The sequence below is a fragment of the Lonchura striata genome, chromosome 1 (assembly GCF_050655825.1).
Source record: "Lonchura striata isolate lonStrDom1 chromosome 1, ASM5065582v1, whole genome shotgun sequence".
Lineage (NCBI taxonomy): Eukaryota > Metazoa > Chordata > Aves > Passeriformes > Estrildidae > Lonchura > Lonchura striata.
In genome coordinates, this window is record NC_140703.1 from 97,547,667 (window position 1) to 97,569,340 (window position 21,674).

The following is a 21,674-nucleotide window of genomic DNA, read 5'->3' on the forward strand; positions in this document are numbered from 1 at the left end:
AACTGCTCAAAAGTAAACCATACTGCACCAAAATTAATTCATTTTGTATTCCCAGGCAAATAAAAAACTATTTAGACTCTGGGTGAGAACTTGAAGTATGAAAGGTTATGAATCTTAGCTAGTAATTCCATATGTACTTGTGTAGCCTTTTTTTTTACCTGAGAGGACAGTAATCACAGTCTAATCTACCTAAATTTCTTCCTTAAAATTAGCATGAAACACATTTTTCTGCAGTAATGAAAACAACTCCAAAACTTCAGAACTTGCATTCCACTTGGGACAGAGAAGAAGTGAGAAAAATATTCTGAGGATAAAGGCAATTTAATTTAAAATATAAATGAAGACATTGTTTTAATTCTCAGTTTACGTGAACTTTTCTCCCTACAGATTTCTACTTCAGAATAGTTTGTAAAGTTATATATAAGACAGGAAAAATAAACACATCTACTATTTGGGAAAGATTGCTCAAACTGATAATTTTAAATTGGAAACAAGGACTATAATCTCAGAGATTTAGACTGCTAGGGGAAAGATATAGCTTCAGATGTATGTCCTCATCACAAAGAACTATACTTAATGATTCTACATATAAGAGGTAAATCAGCCGTGAATGTGTCCAAACTCTGAATAGTGAAGTTAAGCTTCCAGATTTATTTATACAGCAGAAAATCATTACACTTTTCTGTTACTGCATGCTACCAGGTAGCAAATCAGAGCAATCTGCATAATGAACTCTAGATGCAGTGGATGGAAATTCCTCTCTTTGATAGCACAAACATCTTTGAAAATGGGGCTTGCTGATTTTAATAGTGCTTATATTAATCTAAGTCTTTATCACATTAAAAAAAAAAAATCCTTATATAGCCCAAACAGAAAATTCCTAAATTTGATTTGTGCCCTCCCCCTCTTACCTTCTCTGGTGGTGCAGGAGGTTGAAATCTCTTTGCACAAAGTAAAAATGGATCAGGATGTGGCTTGCCACGCTTCAACTCAGGATCCTCTCCCAACACAATATGATGAAAAAGACTAAATAAGTCTTTGTGTCTGGTTGTTTTTATCTCAAATGACACAACACTCGCGCTGGTGGCAACACCTATGGGTATCTTGTGTTTGTGTAAATGATGGATCAGCTTATTCACTCCTGCAAAACAAATATACACATTTTAGTTTTTATAAATATGCATATAAATTGGTATATGTATTAACCTTTATACCTAATTACAAAGCATTTACTTCAACAATGCTGTTTTACTGAATGTAATAAACCTATTTCAAACAGCCAGTGTAAAAGAAAATTCTTGCTATATCTGAAATGTTCCTTCTATACTCAAAAATCATGGAACATTCTGTAAAGTTATATACATACATTTTCTGTTATCAAACAATGCTTTTCTCAAAATCTGTCAAAAATGTAATTAAGATCACTACATAATGAGACCCACTAGAAAATCATTAAGCAATGTCCCGACATTATGTAAGTTTATTAGTTAAAACTCCAAGAGTTTGGGAGAACATTTTCATTCATACACAGTTATACTCCTGGGGAAAAAAAAAAAATCAAAGAAGTATACTCTTCTCACTGGATTGCAGAGTTTTAATTCCTGAAGTAGGTATGCAGCTGGCTCAAACCAGTCCATAAGAGAGCTCAGTTTCTCTCTTTTGCAATTACTAAAGCAAGTAACACTAGGCAGAGGAGAGCAGCTGTCAATCACAGTTCTTAATACTAGAGCTTTATCTATTGATGCTGTGAACCCAGAGTAATGAACACCTCAAGCCTAATGGGCAGAAACTTCAATCTGATCCAGTCTTCTAGGGAAGGTTAATGCAGTGAACAGTGAAAACACAACCACTCTGTGTAAGAGGGAAACATACTTTGTTATTCAGCGCATGTTTTGTGTTTTCGCTGAAGGGGTTTTAATGCTCCTTTGCTGAAGCATCCTAAGTGATGGATACCTTCCCCAGACAAAACAATTAGCATTATCTTATGAAGAACAAGTGTGGATGTCTGGTCTTTATCAATTCCCAAGAGAAAATCCTCCATAGCTGTAAAATCATTTCAGCTGTGCTTTTGGCATTAATCCCAACTGTACCAGACACAGGATATTAGTTTCAGGTAGTTTAGGTTCAAGTAGAGTCCAGTGGAATTTTGGCTCCTTGAAACAACTTGCGCACAATTCTATTTTCATGTTCCAACTACATTAATTCTTATCCTATTTTTTATGCCTGGTTATACAAAAATAATCTTATTCCCTTCCTCCTGATTCACTGTCATCGTTATAGCTGGTCTCCACTCCCTTAAGCCATTCCTACTCCTCCTTTGCACCTCAGCACCTCTGATTTGTATTTCCCTTTTTATCCAGCCATTCAATTCTATAAACAACCTGTTATCTGCCATACATTTTTCCCAAGTATAGTCATATGCTCAACTTTGACAAGCTGTATGTACCACTGATAAAAAAGTGTGTAGATTAGTGAATAGGTGCAGTAAGTAATCTATCTGGAAATAGGACCTGTAGGTATGACTCTCTGCAGATTTCTCATTTACTCTCCAGAATTGAATCAAACAATTAATAACTGACATTTCCAGCTCCGTGCTTGTATTTGAAGATGGCCTTTAAACTTTAAATACATGCACTTCTCTAATGTTAGATTTTGAGATGGCCAGATATAACAAGCACTACTGTTCCTCTAAGGTCAATACATCAGCTGTTTAAAAGCCTTCTTATGCTCCGTTAAGTGGTTATGCTAAGCAAGTGCACTTTTTCCCAAATGATGCTACTATGTCCTCTCAGTAAAATACGATGTTAAATACAAGCCAGTTTTTTATTCCAGATCGTTTATATCTTCATTCTGAATCATGTGAAGTAAGTCTATATTACATTAATAGAAGCACTGATTCCTTAATGTAAAGCAGTAGTATAAGTGTCTTTTCCCTAAAATAAAATGCATTCATTCTAAGAAATTTAATAAACTGGGATGTTTAGCAAGGCTAGCATACATAAATGTTGTAACATAAAGTAGTCCAAAGATTACACAAGCAGAAGACTCTTCCTATCTCCTATGCCCTTGCTATGATATGGTTAATTTTCTCTAAAGCTGTGCTCTTTTCAAATAGCTAATTTTCTTCAGTCCCACTGCATCACAGCTTCAGTTCATCTCTCACTGGGTATGCTTATTCTATGTTTCTATTGAAGGTAGCCAGCTAGAGAGAAGCACTGTTGCAGAAAGGTTATTTCTCCAGGGTTCTCTCATGTATTCCTCGAGCATGCCATGATTTCAGTGTGTAAATGTGTATGCATGTGTGTTTGATTTCTCTTTTTGGCTTCCCTCAAAACAAGGGAGCTAAAATGCAGTTGTCCCTAATATCTCCAGAGAGAAAATATTTATATTATTCAGAGAAGATGCCACTTAAAAAAAAGTATTATTTGCATACATGTAAATAGAGCAATATAGAAAAAAAAAAAAAATCAGGGGCCAAATCAACTGCCCAGAAAAAAAATTAAACTGCATTTGGAAGAATAGCTAGCATAACTTGACAAGCTCAGAACAGTAGCAGCTGAAAAAATATTTTAATTTCATGTTTGCTTTCCTCTTTGTAAAAGCTATAGATTGGGAAAATCCATTTTTGTTTGCATCAATTACCACCAGTTTAGTTCTAGACACTTTGCCACCACATCAAATTACTGAGAATTATTTTACTAATTCAGCATATAATTCTTCATTAAGAAGATAATATCTTCCTTAGTATCTTTCTAATGCTATTTTTTTTAAAGAAAACATCACCAGAAGGGGAATTGAAGAACTTTTTTAAAGATCTGTAAGAAACTTCCCCTGGAAAGTACTATGTCATTATATCTTCTATAGCTATAAAGATTTTTCAATGAAATGACAATCAAAACCAACCAATTCAAAACTCAATGGCAATGAAGAAGTATAGTGAAAATTCCCATGATCTCCCTAACTTCTAACTTACTTGTGGCAACATGTAAGGGATCATGGCCCACCCATCCCAGAGGGACCCCTCTGCTAGACTTGGGACTCCCTTCCTCCACTCCTACTGAAAGCTTAGTAATATAGAGCAAGAATAAAAATTCAAGAAATATAAAAAGAAATAAGGTTCTCTGTTTTTTTTCATCATAAGAATACACTCCAAATGTGGCACACAGGCAATAAATATGCCCACAAGCAATAAATATCTTATGCAGAACAACAGAAATTCTTCAAATAGTTAGAAAAGAATTAGGAATAAATATCCCACATTACTATGATTTTTCTTCCAAATGCACTTTTGCTTTTAGATAGTAAAAGAGGTAAGTACTGTATCTTTACACTACCTCTTTAAATAAGAAGTTTTAGATTGACACAGAACCTTAATATACACTAACTGCTAGTTTAGCATCAGTGACTGTTGCACAGAAAAATAGGTGAAAAGAATTGTAAGCAGAGTTTTGTTACAGAAACTGCAAAGAAGGAGGATCAACTTTAAATATCAGAATCTTTAAATCACAATTAATGACAAATGTCAATGAAGTTATCAACTTTGAGGGAAAAAAGAAAACAAATTAAACAAACAGAAAGGACCCATTTCTTCTGAGACCACAGACATATTTAAAAGAAAGAACATGGCTTTTTTGTTCTGAAACTTGCAGAAAAGCATATACATTTTTTTTTTTTTTTTTGAAAAATGAACTTTTATCCTTCCATTAGATTCCAGATGTGGTGTTCTCCTTAGGTTCAGCTGATATCATGGTGACTAATGCACTGGATCAACTGCCAAACTAAAAATAAGACTTATAATGAACAACAAAACCCTTGGGCTAACTGTCACATTTTCCTTCTAATTGACTAATACATACATGTACACCAAGAGTTTGGGAAATCAAATAATGTTACACTAAAATGATCTAATGAGAATCCCTAATTATTTACAAGCTATTACAACACTGTTTGTACATTATTCCTTTTAAGCTATCACATTTTATAATCAAATGACATTATTGTTCATGAAGTGAAAATTAACAAGATGAAATTCCTGAAAGCTAACTCAAATTGATTGAAAGCAAAGGGAATTTTTATTTTCCTTTTAGCTTCATATAAACATAATCTCTGTGTCATGCACAATAGTTCAGAACAGTGAACAGCACATACATTTTTGCTACATTTCATTTTATATTATTTCAAAATTTTGTACTATCCCTTTTCTTGTATATAGCTATGCCTGAACAAAACACTGTTCTTAACTTGTACCACTTCCGTATATACAGAATCAGATTTATTTATTTTAAAATGCTTTCAGATAAAGAAGGAAAGACTATAAAAGCTCTTCTATTTTTTTCAAATGTTAATTTCTAACCAAACTTTAATCTATTAACATAATACAGTAGTATATAAGAATGCTTTTCAAGATAAACAAGAAAGTGATCTCCACGATAAACTGGAAGAACACATGAGATTAGGAAAAGAATTATACACATGACTTCAGGACTGAACCCTAATTTCAGTTTCCTGTGTTCCCCAACTGAATGTCTCTTGTGTTGCATGTTGGTAAAACCTTACAAAGGGAAGGCCTTGTAAATTCATGGCTCAGACCTGTTACTTTGGCTAAATAGAAAAGGACTGAGGGAAAGACTCAGCTGAATTAGGGGTAGAAAAACAAGCTATGTAACCATGGCGTGTTCACATCCTGGTGTATGGTGGTTGGATTATGTTTAAAAGTTTGCAGCTGATAATGGGCTAACTGCTTAAAAAGGCCTGGTTTTTGCAATTCAGCAGTTCTCCTTTGCACCTGCCTGGAGACTCTGTGTCACTACAGACCCTCGCTCACCCACACTGGTGTTTATATTTCTGCTTGCAGTTGATTGATTTGAAGGCAGAACACCATCATACAGACAATCACACAGCAAGCTCTGACAGTACCTTAGCCTGAAAATCCACTGTTTGATGTTTTATACACACAGCTGAAGTCCTGTAGTCTTCCAGCTTCAGGAAAACAGCTGTTTTGTGTACTGTCAGCACAGAGTGCAGGAGCACATAAATACTCAGACTTAAACAGACAGCCCCCCTGTCTTCTCTAATGCCTCAATCCTAAAAAGATTAATATAAGCTATGTAAATGAAAATAAAAATGAACTTCACAAGACCTTTTCTCAAGAAAGTATACATTACAAATAGGACCATAATAAGTCAAACACCTAGCATTTATAAGGTAGATTCTATGAAAACTAGGCTTTGAAATTACATTGCAGGATCTCCTACATGGCTGAGAAGGCCTCAAATAAACAGTGTAATTTTTAGTGGCATATGCTTTCACAAACACCATAGTGTACTATACCCCTCTTGCCACTGCTTAGTTCTTTCCCATTTGGCACCTAGGTACCAATTACATCTTATTTCTGATAAATAGTATTTTATTCACAATGCAATCTCAGAAAGAAAGCCAAGAAATCAACAGGAAATTGAGAAATAGCAAATGTGTGTCCATGCTGCTGCTCTTAATTTATCTGAAAGCTAGCACTCTCTGCTAGGAAGAACATGTAGCAGACATATCCACATTTTCCCACCCTTAAACAAAATCCAAACAGCTCACAGGGCTTTCAGATCTGCCCCAACTATCATACATAATATTGCTTTATAATTTACAAATAATTTAGCTAAAGTGTTAAGCAACTGAAAAACATTTTGAGCAGGCTGGAAGAGAGAATCATCATATACAATAATACCTCATATTCTTCTAAATGATCACTGTCCTTATTAAAGTAATTACAGTGTCAGACATCTAATAATCTAAGAAACAATATAACATAGGATTATTTTAGTTCAAGACAATTAATAGTAATATTATTATTAATAATAATAATAATAATCCCATACAAACAAAACACCACAAATACAATATATTTCTTAACCTAATTAAATGCAAGCACCAAGTAGTCGATGAAATCAGATTATATGGTGAAGTTTCCATAGATTCTGTGTATTCTTCAGAATTCAAGTGGAAATTCTTATTAAATTGTTACAGAAAGCAAAAGGCTACATGTATGGAAATAATGAAAACTTTAGGTAGGCTTAGGGTGAGTATTCTGTGTCTTTCTCTTCATAGCTGTTTTTCTTAGAAAGTAAACACATGTGTTCTCTGAAAACTCAAAATAGAAAATGTGTATTTTAAAAGTGAAATGAAGATGACTTAATATGCTCAAAAGTTTCTCCACACTTTAATTAGTTTAATAAAAATACTACTTCTCATTTCACAAAATAAGCTGATTTGGAAGAGTTCCACAAGGATCATCGAATCCAACAACCTTTACTCACACAGGCCTCAAATAGTCATGATTAAAGTAACAACTTTAGTGCTACCCACTGCTGCTAGGTATCCTTTGACATAGTTTTGGGGTCTACAAAAATACTTCAGAAGTGAGGTATTTAGGAAATTTTACAGATGGTCTTATCCCTCTCCCCATGTAGTTACTGGTATCTGGTAAGTGATCCAGTCACAATCCTGTGCTATGTTTGTATTTTATAATCACAATCATTTGGTTCCCAGTTAATTTTCATTGTTGAAAAGATACTCATTCTCCTTATTTAAGTTTTGAAGATCACTTTTGTTTGTACTATGTACTAATAAATATTATTAGTCATATTTATTTTAATGTCAACTGTAATTATAAACCAAACAAAAGGTTTTCTTTCCAAACTTTTTCATAAGAAATGTAGTGGTTTGAAAAAATAGAGTATGGAAATATATTACAAAGTTATTTTTAATAGAGAACAAAAACTGTATTTCATAAGCAACCAGATCTTTCCTTCTGTATATTTTATCTATACATGCTTATGCTTTCTTGGGAAGAGTATCTGGGGGTAGTGTAACTTATGTATTTAATCTGACTTCTTACTCTCATTCAAAAAACACAATTGTTTTTATTTTTATTTTCATATCATCTTTGACTAATCTGTTAGTCTGCTACCTCTTTTATTCAGTTTCCCTTTTCCTTTGCTGATGTACATGTATGGTTTGTTTCTGTTTCCCTACTATACTTTTGGAGCTTGTCTACGCCATGTAGCTCATGCTAATACAACTACACTTGCTAAGTCTTGTAGCTGAGATGCAGCGTATTCTGAAAAAATGGCTACAGACTTTTAAAAAGAACACAGTATTAATAAACAGATTTTCAGACCTGTGCACAGAAATATTTATTATAATAACTGTACTGGTCACCATAGTCTTTCCTCATGTAGTTTGTGCACAAATTTGTATAATGTTTTTCATTGGAAAGGACCTTGAAGATCATCTAGTTCCAATCCCCTGCCATGTGTGGGTCAACTTTTGTTAGGTCCTTGTAAAAAGTCCTGGTCCAGATTCTTTATGAGATACTGAAAGGTGCTATCAGGCCTCCCTTAAATCTTCTCTTCTCCAGGCTGAACAACACCTATTCTCTCAGTCAGCCTTCAAGGAGAGATGCTTCATTCCTCTGATCAGATCACCACTGGTCCTCCTCTGAACTCATTCCAACATCCTTCTCATGCTAGGTGCCCCACAGCTGGATGCAGCAGTCCAGGTGGGGTCTCAAAGACAACAGAATAGAAGGGCAGAATCGCCTCCCATGACCCACTGGCCATGCTCCTTTGGATGCAGCCCAGTTCACAGTTGGCTTTCTGGGATGTGAGCAGACTTTGCCAGCTTGTGTTGAGCTTCTTGTCAATCAACACCTGCAAGCCTCTTTGTTAGGCCTGCTCTTAATCCATTCTCTTCCCTGATGCTTGGGATTACCTCAACTAAGGTGCAGGACCTTGCACTTGGCCTTGTTGACCTTCATGAGCTTTTCCTCAACACAACTCTCAAGCCTGTCCAAATCCCTCTGGATGGCACCCATTCCCTTCAGCATCCTGACTGGGCCACACAGCCCAGTATCATCAGCAAATCTGTTAAGGGTGCACTCAATCCCACTGTCCATGTTGCCAAAAGAAATGTTAAATGGCAATGGTCAAATACAACTTTGTGCTTGTCTCACATTGAGTACTCCCACATGTACATCTATCACAGCATTGCTCTTCATTCACCACTGTGTAGATACAGTTACTTTTCTACTCACACTAAGCAGCACAAGAAGAGAAGACACCTGACCTCTGTGCCAAAATCAAGGCTCTTTAGACACACATATTCAAGTCCACTTCATTTTGCTGTAATGTTGCACAAAACCAAGAGTGTTTGGTGTATATCCAGAAGAAAAGATTTACTGCTGAGAAAAAGACTAAAGGAAACCAAAGTGGTCCATGCAGTGTTTAAATTAACTGTGCATACATTATGCATGTCTTGATAATTTATGTCCACTTGTACACAAATGGAAATCTCAAGGATAAATATATCTTGTGTATTAAAAAGACTAGTCCTTCTTTCCAAAATCATTTACAGTTCCCACACTAATATTTACTGAATACAACATTTACTGAATGTGGTATGTGGTAGAGCTTTTCAAGATTTCATCACTTTCTTTAATCAAAGAAAAGTTAACATTAGCACTCAGCTCTGTCACGTTGATCAGATTTCTAACCAATTCAATGATAACCCTTAAGTTCACAAACAAAAGAAACCTCAGCAGCCTCTGAACACTAAGAGCACTCAGCAAAACAAAACAACCTCACTTAGGAAAAGAAGATGCTGTTTCTTAAGTAATAAAATTATTAAAAAATATTTTTATGAAGTCTGGTGTGCTACAACAATGGCAAAGCCATCACCAATGTTATTGATTTTATACATTTGCTCTCAATCCTCAGATGGAGCCAGGATTGCTGCTATGAAGGTGACACTGTGACAGAGGTGGGGTTATCCACAGCTTGGTTTAATTGTCAAGAATGCTTTAAATTGGTCAGCCCTGAACAGGCATTTGGACTAGATGACATTTGTAGGTCCCTTCCAACTGAAATAGTTCTATTCTACTCTATTCTATTTCTAAATCTCATGAAACTATGGAAACACAATTCTCAGATCAACCTGCTTCATTATTTGTTATGACACACTATTTAAAAATACTTTTTGCAATGGTATAGCATTCTTTCATTAAGCTACAACAGTGGAGGTGGGAACTACCAGCCTACCTCCTCACTTTGGAAAACCATGACTATTAATAAGAAATTTTGTCTTCTCATTTTATTGCTCCCTAAAAAGTATCAGAGACCTTCTGATCAGAGAGATTTCCTATTCATCAAATTATTATTCTCACTTGAATCTGGACATATGACACATGCATGACCATAGAAGGAACATAAGTACTAAATTTTACATAATTAAAAACCTGCATCAAATTTGTTGCTGATTTCCTGCTAAAAGCATGTTTGGGATGCAGTCTTTTAGGACTTGATGTAAAGGTCAAATGTTTGATATCAGCCTAACAGGAAGTATCATTCCAAGTTTGCAGCTAACTGGCTAATCTCTAGGGGTTACGGGCTCACTGAGCCCAGCATGGACTCACTAGAGTTTGCTACCATTAAAACAAAAACAACAAGGAAAAGAAAAGATCATGGTAGGAAGTCTGTTTAATTGTCAAGGGCACTATATGAATCAAGGAAGAAATGGTTAAGCAAACTAGACATTTGGTTGAATTTAACTGTTCAGGAAAAAAGAAATTTGGAGTGAGTAGCCATTGACATTTGAATGGTTATCCTTTCTTCTCTTTTTGTGCTTTCTGGCTCACTTCATTTGGTCCTAAAATTGAGGTATGAAATTATCTTCTCATGGCTGCAAAGGACAGTCAACTGTACTTGAACTGGAAAATAGTTTGCACATGACATTCCACACTGGCTAAAGAGGAAATGCAACAACTAAATCCCAGTTATCATGAAAATGGCCCAGGAATGGAAAATGTCTGAAAGGCATACACAGGCACACAATCCTTAAAGATCTGTGCTTTGTGATAATGATGATGAGCCAAAACCCAGAGACTGCAATGAAAGAATAACAGTAGTTTTATAATCCTGACATGATTATAGCAGCTGTTGGTAGTTGCATAATTTGGAGTTCAGTTTTTCTCACTCTGCATATATTCTAGGTTTATGCAAAAGCATACACATATATGTATAGGTAAACATACATATGCATGGTTTTCTTCTGTTCTGCTGGTCATTCCCTTATCTTCTGACTAAGCAATTCCCTGCAACATAAAAACACTCAAAAGGCATTTGCAGAAACAGAAAGCCTACTGCATTACTCTTGTAGATAACAATGTCTGTACTCTGACAGAAATATTTAGAAAAGCAGCACAGTGGCAGGTCTGTCATTTTTTTAAGTGTCATCTTGGATTAATTTCATTCTACATGAATCAAAATTACCATTCCTAAAGATTCTTTCAGAACTAAAAATAAATCTAACTGTGAAAAGGTCTCATATAGTTACCAGAAAATTCCACATTAGAAATGGATGCTGCTTCTTCTTAAATGAAATTTGTATTTTGACTGCAGCCTGATGTATTGAAGCTAGTCTGTCAGTTTGGCCATACTGAAACAGCCCAAATTCTGTCTTTAGCCACTTTTGTCTCAGAGGTGTTATACTCTAAGTGGTATGCCTGTCATATAGCCTATGCCATGGTTTAACCCCAGCAGGAAACTAAGTACCACACAGATTCTCATTTTGTGTGTGTTCCTACCTGGTGGATCAGGAAGAATCAGGAAAGAAAACAATTTGTGGGTTGAGATAATAACAGATTAATAATAAAAACAACATAATAATGATAATATGAATACTACCAGTTATAAAATTAAAGGGAGAGGGGGAGAAACCGATAAAATCTAAGAAGGGTGATACACAATACAACTGCTCACCACCTGTTGACTGATGCTCAGACCATCCTCAACCCACAGCTGGTCCCTCTCCTGGGTAACAACTCCAGTTTATATACTGGGCATGATGTGCTATGGTATGGAATATCCTTTTGGCCAGTTCAGAAAAACTGTCTTGGCTATGCTTTCCCCTGGCTTATTGTGCACCTATTCACTGGCAAAGCATGCAAAAATGAAAAAATCCTTGATTTGGGGTAAGCACTACTTAAACATCAGTATGTTATCAACTTTATTCTCGTACTGAATCCAAAACACAGCACTGCACCTGGTACTAGGAAGAAAATAAACTCTATCTCAGTGAGAACCAGGACCAGCTTCCAACTTGTCAGATGAAGAACTGCTTTGCCAATTAAATGTTCGTTCAACTTCCACACTATCCTTAACCATCACTGACATACCTGTAATTTACTTGATTTAGGAATTTACAGACTATCATCTTTGGCAAGATCATGTGCATAGCTCATCCAGAAACATGTGTCACTTTGTTTGAATCACTTCTTCAAACATCATTGGCCACTGTTTAAAAGTGTTTCCACCAAATAAAATTTCAATCCAATTTTTTCCACAACTTGTAGAAACTGATTGAAAAATAGAACATCACCCATCTATTGACTGTCAAAAGATGACCAGAGACACAGCACTTAAGAATCCTTTTACACTGTTAATATGACAATTAACTTTCACTTTCCTGTATTTACCTGTAACCATCTGAAAGATCAGTTTAGTCAGAGAAAAATTGGCAAACTCAAAACATTACCACAATCTTACATTTTGCACAACACGTGCAAGAAGCCCATTCTTAATTTAAGAACATTAAGTGACTGTAGAATAAATCCACAATCCATTAGTAAACATCCTCAGAAGATACAAAAAGACAGAATTTGATTAAAAAAATCTGGTTAACTGGAGAATAGTTCTTAAAGTAAATAGTAAGTAGCTGGAGACATTTCCCTCTAGCTCATTAGCTATAATCAACCAGGTTTCCAAAAATTCATGGCAATTCAGCTTGTATCCTAGTTCACATCAATTCCACTTTAGAATATGGACTGAAAAAAGTTATCATGTCTATTTAGTTGAACAGAAAAGATAATCAATTGAACAATTTTGGTGATGATGAAAATGTTTACTTGCTTCTCCTAGTTTCATCTCATAATCCAGCTTCAGTAAGGACAAAATTCCCTTCCTAAAGGCAGGAACAGTAGAAAACTTCATGTTTCCTTTGACTAATCTGTTCCATCACCTTTCTAACTCCTTTCAAGCCACCTCAGCCACATCACCACAGTCTTCAGCAGGCATGGACTATCTCCTCCATGCTACCCAACACTTTAACAGTCTGTTCATCTGGCATTTTCTAAACGGATGCAATGTTTTTTTTGTTTGGCTTGCAAAAGATATATTTGAAAAGTCAGTCCCAGAAGCTTGAGATAAAAAGCAAAAACCACATCAATCCAACTTTCTTGTTTTTCTGGGAAGTTTAACTAGGCTTACAGTGTCAGGTGGATCTATAAGTGAGAAAGATACAATTTGAAAAATCTTGCCTAAAAAAGACTAAGAGTGAGAACTAAGTTGGACACAAAATAAACTAAAGTTTTTTAAGCTGCTGAAAAAAATCACACTTTTTTATTTTTGCTACTTGTTACTTACTCCTAACATATCACATATTTTTAACTTTTATCTTCTTAATGCATTATGAAACCAAGTATAAAAAAATTGGTCTAAAAATTAAAATATTAATGCACTGTAGAAATTGTCAGAACAAACAAGCACATGTTCAAAGAGAAAAAAATGTAACTGTTAAACATGTACAGTGGCATGCAGTTATTTCACTTCTAATACTTTTTTTTATAGTTCATTCCTTCTGTTTTTGTTTTTTCTTCCCATCATAAATTATTGATACTTGCTCCATAAAGTTATATACATAAAGTTAGCAGCAATCCTAGATTTAGGTACTGATAGTGTTGAATAGCTGAAGATTTCTCTCTAAGCATTTCAAATCTAAATGTAATTCAATACAAAAGAATGCATTCACACTACAGGTAAGATTCATCCTCTTGCTTATCTTGAGTTACCTCATTGAAGCTACTCACTTGAGCATCATACACAATCACTGTTAAAAGATATAGCTTCAGCAGCTAAGGAAATTCCCCTGTCTTAGGATAACCTGAAAAATCCTCCTTCTCCACTGACACACTCAGACACTGCACTTGAATTACAATTTTTGGGTTAGGTGAGAATAGTTCCAACAGAAAGAACCCATGGGCTCACATACTTTTATATGTGCAGGCAAATGCATCTGTGCTTAGCAAAGTCAGACTATGCTCATAGCCACGTAAGACACAGCCGACAAAAACAGTTACAAAAAATGTCTAGTTTACCAAATAGAATTCATGCACAGGTATCTAGTCTTTTTTGTTCTTTTAAAACATGAAAAAAAGCTTTTCTCCAAACAAACAGGGGAAAAAAGAAATATGTCAACTTTAATAGGCAAAATATCATAAGAAACAGGGAAATAAACAGGTAGATTTAGTAAATTTTCTAAAACAAGAGCAATGAAACATAATCTGTAAGACTGACTGCTTTATGAAAGGCAGATAACAAACTTTTACCTTGATTAGCATTTAAATAATTCCATAAAGAGTTTACAAATGCTGCAATGAAACATACCTGGCATTAACCCAGCAGTATGGAATACCTTCTCCAGCTTTGTTTTACTTTCAAGGAATAATTCTTCTTTGGTTATTGGAAGATTTAGAGCATCTCGAATAATCCCTGCTGCTTCTGGGGCTTGTCTGCCTAGAACCATGGATTTCACATCCCAGGTATAGGACTTCCCATAACGCCTGCAGATCTCATCATACACTTCTGTATAGAGATTCTCAGTATCTGAAAAGAAAAAAAAAAAAGGAAATTTAAACCTATGTACAAACAAGTAGGCAGCTGGTCTTGCTAAGAGACCACATAAAAGTTCAGGGCATGAGCTGCCAGGAGCCAGAGGGCATGTAGCAGAGTGGATAAAATGCCTCCCTTTATTTGCAGGAGGGGACCAAGGCTTCTACCATCACCTCAGAGCTACCTCATTTTTCAAGCTGTCATTTCTACATTAAGAAAATGTATCTTAGGGCCTCAACAAATAACTATATGGACCTGCTCTTTCATCACCTTTCTTCATTATCCAGGTTAGCAAGCAGTGTCTTAATTTAAATACTCTATTTTATGCTTTTCATGAAAAAAAAAAATAAAAAGAAAGGAAGGAAGGAAATCTGATACTTTGGGGGCATGTCATTCCATATTCCATGTAAAATGAAAAAAGAAAAAAGATTTAATTATTTAAGAGTGTCTTTGAGAGGAAGTTTCTAAGTGCCTTCAAAGACATTATGGTCATTATTACAGAGCTGCTGGCACTACTGCATTTACAAGAGATTACTCAAGCAAAGCACACTCGTATTTCCAGTGGATTTCAGACAAGAGCAAACTTCAGACTGAATTTTGGCAATGATGCTATCAGCTTATATGTTAAAGGTGGTTTTTGGTTTAAAGCTATTTTTTGCATATAAACAAACAATTCATCCTTTCCTTCCCTCCTACCCCTACAAACTTTTTAAAAAGAAGGTCATCAACATTGCTAATATGGGGATGACATGTACTTCCAGCTCTTGTCTTCATTTCAAGAAAGATGTCAAACACTGGCTTTTCTGCCAGTCTGTTTATATTTTTAAGTAGTCTCCTCTGAAAAGCCAGCCACTGCTGTTAACCATGCTTTAATTTCCTCCTCAGGCATGTCTCTGCCTTCTGGATCTCTAAAGATATGTCTATTGCCATCACTTTAGAAATAAAAGGCAAAAGCAAGGAAAGAAAAAAGTTGCTCTTACGAGATTTATTTAAACTAGGGACTTCACTTACATGTCCTTTGCCATGTAAAATATTTTTAATGGAGATAATAAAATAGTGAAATTATTCATGCGGATATTGTGTCACTTTCTGAATACATAAGAATTATGCAGGAATGATTAAATGTTAAGCTTTAACAAAGATATTATGGAGAACACAGTCTGAAGAAAGAAGCACAGAGCCCATGACTACAACAGATGCCAAGATCTTCCCTGCAGTCTGACAAACATTCCCTCCTTCACCACAGTAATGTCATCCTGAGATCAGTAGATGAGTCTCATCTGAAAGCAAATAAGAAACACAGGGGCCATTTCACCATTGTGTGAACCTCCAGCAGTGCAGAATAGATTCTCTGTCACCTGTCAGAGTGCTCTAGTCCATGTCTCCTCTCAGTAACTAGAGGGGATGTTGGTCCAAAAGATCAGATGACAATCCAACATACTTGTCAGGAATATTTAACAGAGCACCAAAGGGTTCACAAAAACCTCTTACCTTAAAAATAGAGGCAAAAACACCTGTACTACTCTTTGTGAATGCTCCTTAAACAACTACACATAAGGGAAAAAATTATAAGGGATCTTGGAGACCCCTCGAACACACAGGAAAGGTATCACAACAGAAACGCAGGCAAATGGGCTCTGAAAAGTGTTAAGCTGGCTGACACAATAAAGGAGAAAAGAAAAAAGAACAATAACAAAAATTCCTCAATTTTGCTTAAAAATGCCATCTGGTACACTGCAAGCTAGGAATGTAAATTAAGAATACAATTTCTTAAATTCACAGCTCTCACTTTCTTTTTTTATTTATAAACCAGTTTTTCTTCTATATCTTAGATTCACCAGGTGAAGGACATAAAATTCTTATACTAAGTTTAAATTTGAAACTGAAAATCAATCCTCATCCTATTCAATAGTACAAGCTAAGTAGAATTAAATCAAGGAAATAAAAAATTCTTGGACATGAAAATTTTCCTATGGGTCTCTACAATAATTACAAGTTAATCTATTTGATGTGAAAAGTTCAACTTTATAGCTAAATATACTACTTTAATAGTGTCCTGCATTTTAAATATTACATAGCTGACTTTTAAATGCAATTTAATTTATTTTCCTTAAAAAAATCGATATTATTTTTATTTTCATGAGTAGATGACAAAAGCATGGATGTAGGCTTTTTACTTGCTCAAATAGACATGCTTCACTACAGTACATGAATAAAATCTGAAATCCGAGGAAAAGGTTATGTACACATACACTGTAAAATCCAACTGGAATCTGAGAAGATCACTGCTGATAAAGCTGCATTTCCTACACAAATGTATAACAGATAAGAACATGTTTCTTTTGACTGAAGACAAAGGAAGATCTATATGTTTCCTTAATAATTAAAGAGCATTAAATTAATACTAAATAATATAACTTCAGATTTCTTATTCCTATTGGAAAGGAGCAATCTCAAAATAAAAGGCTAGCTTTTTCACCATTGTAACAGGAAAGAAATCACACACAGTTCAAAGGACTGATCAGAGTTTATCAGTGAAGTATAATTTCATACTGCTATAAATCTACTATACAAACCAAACCATATCAAGCTCCCATACATGAATAAAACCCATTGATGAAATGACACAAGCAAGAAGAATTAGATGTTCAATTCAAGTACCTAATTACAAGCACCTACTGGTATTATTTACTCTGGTATGTCCAAGACATCCACACACATCTAATGTTAAAAAGGTAATTTGGGCAAGACTCACACTTCATGGCATAAGTAGCCAGATGATGTCCTACAGCATCCCAAGTGTGTCACACTAACATATTTCAGCAAGTGAATCCAGCCCCAGCTGCTAGCCTCCATCAAGAATACAAACTAAGGACACAACAGGACATATGTGGCAGTGGCCTCATCTAATAATGGAAAGGAAAAGCAAGAATTCTTAGCTCCTGCAATGCTTAAGTTTTCAAAATACTCTTTTTATTTCTAGCTCTCATCTCTTGAAATATCTTTTACATGGACATTATCAGCACAATGTACTGTCCATCTGCTTGCTACATTTCACTGGGAATGAGTAATATTCAGTCCCTAGTCACATATCATCTTCTAGTCATTTTTATAGTGACCCTTCTTCAATATAAAAGCACAGTCAGCTCCACTGGTGTTGTTTAGAGTGTGTAAAAGCCAGCCACAATAAATACAAATAAAGTGACCAAAATGACAGAGGCACTGGATGATTCAATTTGTGATCTGGCACAAAAATATGCTGACATGTATTCAGGAAGAGCTGTGGGTCACTTGGAAACACCTCACAGTAAATATATGGAGTGCATGATCTGCTCTGCAGAGTCACAATTAGATGTGCAGATCTAGCTAAGCTGGGGGTACAGCAAACATCAAAACAGTATGTAAGCCTCACATTTATCACTTATAAAGAGAGTTTAAGACAGAAAATTACAACTTCATGCATACAGAACATTTTTTTAGAAGGCTATACACCTTCTAATTGAATATTATGTTATTGTTATTCTAAAATAATCTCTAGTTTATCAAGTAGATGAGATTTGTAGGCATGAAACCTCCTTCTAGCCATAGCTCATCTTAATCACTAGTTTTGAGTTCTTTGTTTGAATAACTCATCTCAGTTTTGCACTAAGCTTCCCAGATGAAACACACCTATGACTTATCCTTCTGCTAGAAGCCTAAATCATCTTAAAAAGAGTTTTAATTGTGTGCATTCAATATATTTCAGTAATTCAAAACCAGACCCCTGACAACTAAATGGCAGGATTTTTTTTTAATTATTATTTTTATTTTTGATAGAAAAGTATCCAAAGAGAAGAATTTTAAGTTAAGCAACAGGTTTCTTGTGTCCATACCTGTGTGGCAGATTTCTACTCACATGCAGAATTTTCAGTATTCAATTTAGCCAAATTTAGACACAGTCAGTCATTTTCACCAACATTTTGGCCCAGGACTGAGAAAGACTCATTAGATTTTGGCACCATCAATACTGAATGAATACACAGGTGTTAAAAACTATGATTTGGCTTTCATATCAGTCTTTCATATTATTCCAATAATCTCTTTAGAGTATGCAACAGTGTAAAAAAACATACAAATTACTAAAATGCTCAGCTTTGGTACAAGAAACAAATATAATCACAAACCAGAATATAATTATAGAAGTGTGAATTTTTACTTTCCTTTTTGCAACTAATTTGGTGGTATTTAGTACAGTAGAAACTGTTAACTTGCAAACAAATCTATACAAGGGATGAAATGGGGACAACTGGGACTAGATCAATCAAGATTAGATATTTCCTCTACATATAGACTTATAGTAATGACATTTACATTTTCTCTCACTTCTGGATTAGGATATAACAGAGGCCTTTGTGTTGTATGTTTATTCTCCGCATTGTATCAACTGAACAATGTTAAAGAACATGGGATTTAAACACAGCAGAGGCAAAGCTAAATTAGTGACAGGTTTCCCATCAGAAACACTAGGTTTGTCTAGTTCAGAGCATCATGTGCTCAGTCATTGATCCTTTTGCCCACCTGTTTCAATATCAGCAAAATCATGTACTCAGAGTTCTTCTTCCTCGCCCTCTCCCAAGCACAAAAGACACAGCTGAGTAGCTCATGGACCAGTTGTGTCAAGTCTGTGAAACTCAGGAATAAAAAAATGCTGCAGCACTGCATGAAAGCCAGGGAATGGACGTCTTTTAGCTAAGCCTCTGTACTTTAGAGAGATCTCTCATCAATCTTCCCATTCTACAACCTCTCTACCCACAGACAGTACCTGTTCTTAGCTCATTCAGTTACACAAATGAACCAGTTCTTGAAATACATGGATTTCAACAACTGAGGATGTGAGTATCAAACAAAACAATGAGCCATTCAACACATCTCCAAATGGTATGTGGACTATCACAAATTTTAGGAAGCATCACTGGCAAGATAAAAGCCACATGGATATCCACAGATTTGCAAGATTCTACTGGTGATTTTGATAAGCAGGAAAAGAGAAAAGAATGGGAAACCAATGGCCTCTGAACAGCAAACTTAGAACAGAACAAGGAACATCCTCTCAACACAAAGAAGTAGTCATTATCCACAATTTATAAATGACAGCTCCATCTCAAAAAAGACCCAAAAACCCACAAAACCAAAAATGGTCACTGAGGAACCAATAGTCTACATCACTGAATAAAGGTTTGTTCATAACTCATTCCCCATTCTTTTTTTCTCCCTTATTTCTTTCAGAGAGAATCTGAGACTTTCCTCTTACAGTATCAGTGGTCAAATAAGACAGATAAAACCAATATGATCAGTGCAAAAGAGTAGCAAGCATACAACTGCTGCCGAAACAGGTCCGAAATTGAAAAAGTTAGTTTAAACCACCAGAATCACTTAAGAATTAGAGCTGAAGTTTCCTGATTAGCCAAGCAAACAGAAAATAAAGGAGGTTTCTTTTTTTAAAATAAACAATCTGTAGCTGACAAGTGTCTTGCCATTTGTGTCAAAAGGTCAGTTTTGAACTTTCCCCTCAACATTCTTCCATTCACACCTTCATTACTTTGAAACCTAGTTTAAAATGCATGACTATGGTCACCCATGATGGTTAAAAGGAAAAAAACCCAGCAGTTTTACAGCTGACCTCAAAATCACTTACAACAGCCCAGTAAAAGTAGAGATGAGGAAGGCAGGCAACAGAAATTACCTTTTAGCCTAACTGTTAGAGCACTAACTCAGAAAATGAAACTTAGTTCTTCAGTCCATCCTAAGGGCGTATGGATGTTTTTCTAACATACCCTGACATTTTTATGCTATTATGTTATGTACATACATACACTTGTATACAGATAAACCATTTATTTGCTTGTACATATATATATATAGAGCATACAGGCATTTATTTTTTATATATTTACTTTTATCTGGTGTATGTATAGAACTGTGTTTTACAGCAAAAGTGTCCTTTAAAGAATGAAACTCAAGATGAGTACTAGCCAATTAATACAAATCAACCTGGAGCCTCTTGACTTAAAGGCTCATTAAAGGAATGTGGTTCAAAATGTTTAGCACTGAAAGTACACAAGGAAAAGGAATGTTCAGTTCTTTACTGTTGTATTCCCCCATTTCTTCCATGAACTTTTTTAGGAAGAAAAATGTAATCTAAATTTATCATCTTAGACATACCCACTTCACTGCCACAGGAGGAAATAAGTGCTGCTTTCATACATACAATCACAGAATAATGAGATTGGAAGAGACCTCTAAGATCATCAAGTCCAACCTATGTCCTAACACCTCAACTAGAGTATAGCACCAAGCACCATGTCCAGTCTTTTTTTAAACACATCCAGAGATGGTGATTCTATCACCTCCCTGGGAAGACAATTCCAGTACTTTATTATTCTTTTGGTGAAAAATTTGTTCCTAATTCCAATCTGTACCTTCCCTGACGTAGCTTGAGACTGTGTCCTCTTGTTCTGCCAGTTGCTGCCCGGTGGAAGAGATCAACTCCCACCTGTCTACAACCTCCCTTCAGGAAGTTGTAGAGAGCAATAAGGTCACCTCTAAGCCTCCTCTTCTCCAGGCTAAACAACCCCAACTCCCTCAAACGTTCCTCATAGAGCTTGTGTTCCAAGCCCCTCACCAGCCTCATTGCCCTCCTCTGGACGCACTCAAGCATCTCAATGTCCTTCCTGAAGTGAGGGGCCAGAACTGGACACAGCACTCAAGATGTGGTCTCACCAGCACTGAGTATAGGGGAAGAATAACCTCCCTACTCCTACTGGTCACACAATTCCTAATGCAGGCCAGAATGCCATTGGCCTTCTTGGCCACTGAGGCACATTGCTGGCTCATATCCAAACGGCTGTCGACCAGTACCCCCAGGTCCCTTTCTGTCTGGACACTGTCCCCAGTTTGTAACGTTGTAGGGGATTTTTGTGG

At 35.7% G+C, this 21,674-nt stretch overlaps 1 protein-coding gene across 1 annotated transcript in view; it reads right to left on the bottom strand.

The window, feature by feature from the left end:
• PUDP (pseudouridine 5'-phosphatase) overlaps nt 1-21,674 on the bottom strand; it is a 67,544-nt gene that overhangs the window by 25,716 nt on the left and 20,154 nt on the right. Inside the window, exons 2-3 of the mRNA XM_021540951.4 lie at nt 14,490-14,708; nt 912-1,141 (exon numbers count right to left, since the gene is read on the bottom strand). Of these exons, the coding sequence (XP_021396626.1) occupies nt 912-1,141; nt 14,490-14,708 (449 nt within the window). The remainder of the gene's footprint in view (nt 1-911; nt 1,142-14,489; nt 14,709-21,674) is intronic.